This window comes from Amphimedon queenslandica, unplaced genomic scaffold, assembly GCF_000090795.2.
Source record: "Amphimedon queenslandica unplaced genomic scaffold, v1.1 AMPQUscaffold_10792_Cont16259, whole genome shotgun sequence".
Classification (NCBI taxonomy): domain Eukaryota; kingdom Metazoa; phylum Porifera; class Demospongiae; order Haplosclerida; family Niphatidae; genus Amphimedon; species Amphimedon queenslandica.
The window spans coordinates 1-7,138 of record NW_003548959.1 but is presented as its reverse complement, the minus strand read 5'-3'; the positions used below and the strand labels follow the sequence as shown (position 1 = coordinate 7,138).

Here is a 7,138-nt window from a genome sequence, read left to right as displayed (position 1 = left end):
ATCTTCTAAATGATGACTAAAGGCACCTTTCTCTTTGGCAGACTCAAACTCGATGTTACAAGTCATCCTGAATGAGTCCGGCCTTGATCGTCCTGAAGCTCGGCCTGTTTCACTATGACTCGCTATAAACAACTTAACCGTGATTTAGTCAGAAGATAAGAACAAGAAACATGTGGAAATAAGAGGCCAGGCAATTGTAGCCTCTTCCTTTTACTGTTACTATGTAAATCAACTGATGTTATCAATATCTTTATCATGTGTAATCGCCATTTTGAATATTTGCTTCCATTTTTGGGCAGACCACCCCCCTTTTATACTGCGCATGCTCGTTTAAGGCAACTGGTATCAATGGTCATGCCATACTTTCGAATGAGGAGTACAATGAGCGTAGGGAAGAGACCTTGGGGTATCTGGCCTATGTCCCAAGTCAAGACAAGTGGATCCAGGCCACTCTGTACCATTCTCTTCCTATTCGCTATTTCATCATTGGAGACCCTGTGAAGGGTGTATGGTAGGAAATAGAGGGCATCAATTTTGACAGCTAAATGTAGGCTCACTAGTAGATTGAAGGCGTCTTCAGGTGTTAGTAAGCTGGTCTCACTGAATACTTTGGCTATCGTACTGGCCTCAATTAAACCTGGAGTGTTGGATTGATGAGATATGTTGTAGAGGTCTGACAGTTTAGACAGGAGGCATTGAGGATCAAGGAAAACAACGTGGCCAAGGAATGTAGAGAAATAAAGGACGATTGAAAGCTGATGACAAAACTTTAGGACACTCTCGACTTCATGAGAATCCATGCTTAAACTCTCACCTATTTCAATGCATTGAGATATGTGTATCAGTTGATGATTTTTAAGGCGAATTAACTCCATTATGAACAACAGCTGCTGAATCGGTATGTCATCTTCAATGAAGTATTTTGATATCTTCCTCAAGAGAGCTTTAAATATTTTCTGCGTGTATTCATCATTAGCTTCGGCATCAATAGGAAATATCAGTGAGCTACCATAGCGTAATATGTACTCTCCATAATCAATTAACTTCGATTTTATTCTGTAATTTTTCTCGTTAACTTCCTCCTTAAATTCTGGAGTATCAGTGTATCGTGTGCCGACAACGGCAAAATTTGACTCCATTGTTATTTCAGCATTTTCTGGAGGCATCAGTGAATTGAGAGAGCGAACGGTTGACTCAATTGTTTCTTGATGCGTTAGATTGGAACCAGCTACGAGGGAATTGAGATCATCGGTCAAGTTATGGACTATTATATTTACTGGTATAAAGCAAAAGAGAGATGGAATGATGTCTAAAACAGCTAGGGATCCACCTGTGTTAATGACAGAGATGAGGTGAATGGGAAAAGATGGCACCACTGGTTCATCAGTGGAAAGCTTCATGACGTCGGTGAAGAAGCCAGGAGTAGATGGTTTACTACAAGTAAAAGATACGACGGAATTCGAAGGTTGCTCAGTAATTGTGATAGGAATAGTAGGAGTTAGTGATATAAGGTGATCTCCGAGCTGCTTAAGAAATGAGATGCCCTTTTTAATTGACGTGTTAATGTCGTCAGGTCTCACAAATGACCTTCTTGTAAATCGTCGAGTCCTTTGAATTGAGCCTATTTGACTGTGTAAAATTTTCTCTAAGTCCTCATGATGAGAATGGAGGGTTGAAACTTTATTTTTCAGCTCCTCTACTTCTTTTGCAAGCAGAGAGTAATCTAATGACTGCTTGAGGTAGGAGGGTGATAACTGAACCCGAAGCAGTTTACAAACAGCTTCTTCGAGGAGTTTATATTGTGTGGGTTGTGCAGGTGAGCAAAAGAAATATTGAGAAAATTGAAAGTTGCTGGTATTGAGTATGACTTCAGCAAAGGGCATTGCCTCTGCCTTGTTCTCTAGCTTACCCACAAGTAGCTTAGAAACCTCCAATGCTTCTTCCTTTACAATGGTGCCTGGGTTTCCCTGAAGGTTTAAAAGAAGATCAATTAACTTCTTTTTCCCACTGTCTTTAGGCCCCGAAAAAGATATTGATGTCCACTTTGTTAATATGGGATAGCGAACGTCAATAAGTCCCTTAAGAACATAATAACCTAAAGAATAATAATAATAATAAATTTTATTATTTAAGGCTTCACAATGTAGAATTTATGTACCTATCATTGATTCGACAGCAAGCAAAATCCCCACACTGTCTTCAGAAGTCTCTTCACATACATAGAGATTTATTACAATGGGCAGCAAGCCAACTGCTACGAAATAAAGGAATTCATATTTGATTGCTTAACTATCATAATCAAGGAGCTTCATGGCAGTCATAACTATTTAAAGCTACAAATACAATTTTTTTGCATAGACAAAAAGTGTGAACATCCTTCTGCTCACCTGTGTGTTCTGAGTGAGCGTGACCATAAAACGCTTACCTGCCCATACGGTAATGTTACCACTTCAGAGGTTACCACTCGACAGCGCCCATGGCTAGGTATGTTGAAACTCTAGACATTAATAGCACTAATACTGCTTTTGACTTGAGCTTGCCTAATTTCACTTCATAATAATTAATATGTTGTCATTTGTGTAGGTGACAAAGTACACATGCACGTATATTTGCATGAGCAACCGCCTTTACATGAGCTGTGTGCCAATATTGAAGCTATGGAGCCAGGGAAAATACAATCTCTAGCTAATCAACTTAACATATCAGGTGATTACAACAGACTAGATGGTGTGTTTGAAGCTTGGCTAAAAGAGTGCTCTAAACCAACAAGGCTTCAAGTTATTGAAGCATTACGTGCAATAGGGGAAAAGGAAGCTGCAGCTGACTATGTAAATAAGATTGGTTAGTAGCTACATGTATTTTGTGTATTATTTTAATTCCCTTTCATTATTTAGAGGAAAGAACATTTCAAGATAATATTACAAATAGCAAGAAACTAGGTATGAGCTTCAAAAAATGCTTAACACTGCCATGCATAGTGCTTTTCTTCAATTTAGATGTTGATACCATTTTATTTGCCTTAAAAAAGATAGGATTTGATATGAAGACTACTTTTGATTTGGCTGAAAAACTTGATTTAAGTCAGGATTGGTACGATGAGAATGAAGAAAAGTATGAAGACGAGCCTTTTGAGAATATTCTAAAAGAATTTATGTCACATTGGCTTCATGGTGAAGGGAAGTCTCCTAAAACATATGGAACACTATGTGACGCTTTGAAAACTTTGACAAGCAGGTATAATGTATTGATTGAAGAGACTTTTTCGGCCATGGGTATAGGGTCTGATGAAACACAGAAACAAGTTAATGATCATACATCTGTTAAAAGTGAGAAAGTGTTAATATATTTATTATTATTAATTTTTGATTAATACAGACCTCCTGTTAGACAAAGCGCCTCAAAAGAGTCACCTTCTTAGGCTATTTAACCATTCTTCCTCCCATTATTCAACTATTGGGACTGCACTTGATGTACAAGTAGATGACCTTTTGCACAGTCAACAAGCAGCCTCTGATAAGCTGATACTAGTGTTCCAGAAATGGATAGATTCCAATAATGATGTGACATGGAGAAAAATACTTCAAGTTTGTGAAGACTTTCCAGATCAACTTGGCAAAGCAAAAGCTGAAGTTGAGAGATTTCTTTCATCACCTAGTGCCCTCTCTTTTACTGATACCCAGCCAGATGAGAATAATATCTCTAAATCTCAACCCTCCACACCTAATGCCCTCTCTCTTATTGATGCTCCGTCTCATGATAATAATATCTCTATATCTCGACCCTCCACTGAAACTCACTGCAGTTATGTCAAAGTTATTTTCATTGCTTCTTTAATTTCTTTAATACTATTATTCATTGTCATTATAATATCTTTTTTTTATCAAAACTGATAAATTTTGAGCTCTAAAAATTTTTGATTTTAAATATTTTAAAATGAATTATTGTCATGCAAATAATAACAAGATCTTTGTGCATTTAACTGTGGCGAAAGCTCATGAACATTGCGTAAATTGAACTCAAACTTTTTTATACGTATAAGAACATTTTAAGATGTTAGCACCTAAAGTGTAAATGAAGGTGTGAACAGGACTGTTAGTAAATTATGGAGTTACAAGAATTACAAAACAATAGAAAATTTAATGATACACAGGATTATTGGTATATTGATTAATCCTTCATGATCAGGTCTTAAGTTTCCTAGAAAATCAAACTCTTTTGAATACAATAATGGCTCAAAGGGCCTGGCTATGTGAGACTATGATAACAGCATTGATAATCACTATGTTAAATTTTTTACAACAAATGAATGATTCTCATTATGATTAATAGTGCAATTATTGCACCAAAAATTTCAATCATGAATAATATCATTATTGAGTATTATTATAAATAACTTTAAAGTTATTTATAATAATAACTTTAAAGGGTAAGTCCGGTGTATTTTTGGTGAATTTTTTTTATTGGCTTAATATGATTGCCTGACCATAATAATGATGTATTCCAACTCCCATTGTCTAAAAAAATTTTTTCACTGAGATATGAGCCTTCAAAAATGCTCATTTTTATTACTTCCTGTTGGTGGGTGTGGCTAAACGTGACGTCACTAGAGGCATAGCTGCAGATAACTCCATTCCTTTATAGGGGGAAATGATCCTTTATTCTCATGCCTAGTAATGTAATAGCACTAATTTAAAGATTGGGATCATTAGTTTTCATTATTCTAAGCATGCAACTGCAAGAAAAAGACTCAAAATAGCAAACAAGAAAATTTGCCTACTTGTAATATTATGACATTTTCTTGCAGTTGCATGCTTAGAATAATGAAAGCTAGTGATCCCAATCTTTAAATTAGTGATATTACATTACTAGACATGAGAATAAAGGATTATTTTTCCCTATAAAGGAATGGAGTTACCGTACAGCAGGAAATATTTGCGAGGAATTAAATTTTGCGAGTTTGCGATTCCATTTAAAGCGCAAAATTTAAATCCGCAAAATAATGGAATTCATGCATGACCACAGTAGATAATGCTATAATAACTGTCAAAACCGCAAATATTTAATCCGCAAACCAGGTTATTTTTAAGGATTCGCAAAATTTTTCTCCGCAAAATTAACCAGCTGTACGGTATCTGCATCAATGCCTCTAGTGACGTCACGTTTAGCCACACCCACCGACAGGAAGTAATAAAAATGAGTATCTTTGAAGGCTCATATCTCAGTGAAAAAATTTTTTTAGACAATGCCGGGAAGTTGGAATACATCATTATTATGGTCAGGCAATCATATTAAGCCAATAAAAAAATTCACCAAAAATACACCGGACTTACCCTTTAATTATATCATGTATTTATTCTTCTTTCAATTAGCATCAGCTATTTATTCATTCAAAAAGTAAGAGTCCATCTGTTTGCTTGAACATCCACTGATTCTTACTAAAGGCTGATTTACTTGAAACTTTACAGGAAGACAGGAAGTGCAATACAAACTAATGGTCAGAGTTAACTTAACTTAAGCATGGAAATCATTCCTACACTTACTTTAATATTAAGTTAACTCTGGCCATTGCTTTATACAGCACTTCCTGTTTTAACTTAATACATTGCCTGCAGTTACCACACATTGCCAATCACATCAATCTTCGGAATGAGACACATGCCACAGGCCCATAAAAGAAGAACCAGTGCAACCCAAGTTGGTTAAGTTTTAAGTGTGAATCAGCCTTAACTGTATAATACATTTACTAATACATGTAAGTTGACACACACATTAATATGTGCTGAGCACTAGTTGTAATGCATTTAATAGGCCACAAATCAGTAAGCAGAATCGTCAATTAATACAGTTTACAAATTGACACAGTAATAATTTTTAAAAGGCAAGAGAATTTAAGACCTTCAATAAGAATTAAAGCAAATGAATAAAGCAAAGTCTAATTTCAAATGCATGATGATATCAACATAATATCTAGGTACAAGCACATGTACATACATGTACAGAAGGTAAAAATATGCAAATATACAAATCAGGCTAGGACAGTTAATGATAAACTATACTATTTTGGGCTGTCAAGTGAGTGAGCTATTAAAGGGTTTAACAAATCCCCCACTGCCAAGAACATTAGGAGTATGTATGTACATACATATGTAAACCCAAACAAAATCCTGGTTTATAATGAAGACTGTATGCAGCAGGAAGCAATCATATCTTAGCACAAAATAACATAGGAGAAGCACATAAAATTGTTATTATCACAATCAAAGCCAAAACAAAAACAAACAAGAGCATACATAAATTTCCCCACAAAGCATGCATAGTTTGGGTTTATTCTTTAAAGGCTCTCCTACATTGTTCTACTGAGTGCTTTTTGAGAAGTCTCTCAGTAATTCTGTGTACATGTATATCCGTTTATAATGCTGTTACTAAATCTAAAAAGATATTTAACATTGCCTACTGTATCATTGTTTGACATGATAAGAATGAGGCATGGTTAAGCCTTAAGTAGCAAAAAATTTGTGGCACTCTTCACACACTGCAATACCTGCCCTCTCTTCAAAAAATCGTCCCTACACCACTGAAAAGGGTTGTCTAAAGAATATAAAAGTTGACAAAAATATGCTTAAGTATAGCCACGTGGTTCAAAAATTGTTTTAACATACTTTCTGATTCTTGTAGCATACGAGCATCAATATGTATTCAATTACATGCAAACCTGATTACACTTCTGTACCAAATCTGTCTGAGAATGAGTGAATCTAGTTCCAGTTAATTCATTTGATCACCTTGAACACTGTCTCTGTTACAAACTTCATTACCACTGCATCACTGCTATAAGCTTAAAAAGAGTAATTTGTAGCAATAAAAATAAAATAATAGTTTTTGATCAGGTCTCGAGTCAATTACAAAAACCTCAAATACAATTACACTATCAAGTGGACTCTTTTTGTAAAAACAAAACTCAACTAAAATTACAATTACGTCATGTTAAAGTAATTTCAATTAAAAATACTATTTGATATGTTTTTGCTTGAAAGACAAACATCATTTGCTTTAAGTGAAGAATTATGTTAAAGCAATTTCTGATAAAATTTGGCCAGAGACCATATACTAGAACATAAAAAATTAAAAAAAACAAGAT

At 35.1% G+C, this 7,138-nt stretch overlaps 2 protein-coding genes across 2 annotated transcripts; one reads left to right on the top strand and one right to left on the bottom strand.

The window, feature by feature from the left end:
- Positions 1-288: 288 nt before the first annotated feature.
- LOC109589864 (uncharacterized) lies at positions 289-2,192 on the bottom strand. The gene is made up of 2 exons (XM_020005856.1): positions 2,159-2,192; positions 289-2,095 (listed from the first exon to the last, which is right to left on the bottom strand). Exons 1-2 carry the CDS (start codon positions 2,163-2,165, stop codon positions 312-314), a joined length of 1,791 nt encoding a protein of 596 aa, XP_019861415.1. The 5' UTR covers positions 2,166-2,192; the 3' UTR covers positions 289-311.
- A 12-nt stretch (positions 2,193-2,204) lies between these two features.
- On the top strand, positions 2,205-3,899 carry LOC109589865 (uncharacterized). The gene is made up of 5 exons (XM_020005857.1): positions 2,205-2,484; positions 2,584-2,841; positions 2,895-2,939; positions 2,997-3,326; positions 3,376-3,899. Exons 2-5 carry the CDS (start codon positions 2,598-2,600, stop codon positions 3,888-3,890), a joined length of 1,134 nt encoding a protein of 377 aa, XP_019861416.1. The 5' UTR covers positions 2,205-2,484; positions 2,584-2,597; the 3' UTR covers positions 3,891-3,899.
- The last annotated feature ends 3,239 nt before the right edge of the window (positions 3,900-7,138 follow it).

Coding starts and splice junctions, on each gene's coding strand:
- LOC109589865 (XM_020005857.1), top strand. CDS start 2,598: ATGCACGTATATTTGCATGAGCAACCGCCTTTACATGAGCTGTGTGCC. Junction 2,842..2,894: donor TGACTATGTAAATAAGATTG/GTTAGTAGCTAC, acceptor TTCATTATTTAG/AGGAAAGAACATTTCAAGAT. Junction 3,327..3,375: donor TGATCATACATCTGTTAAAA/GTGAGAAAGTGT, acceptor TGATTAATACAG/ACCTCCTGTTAGACAAAGCG.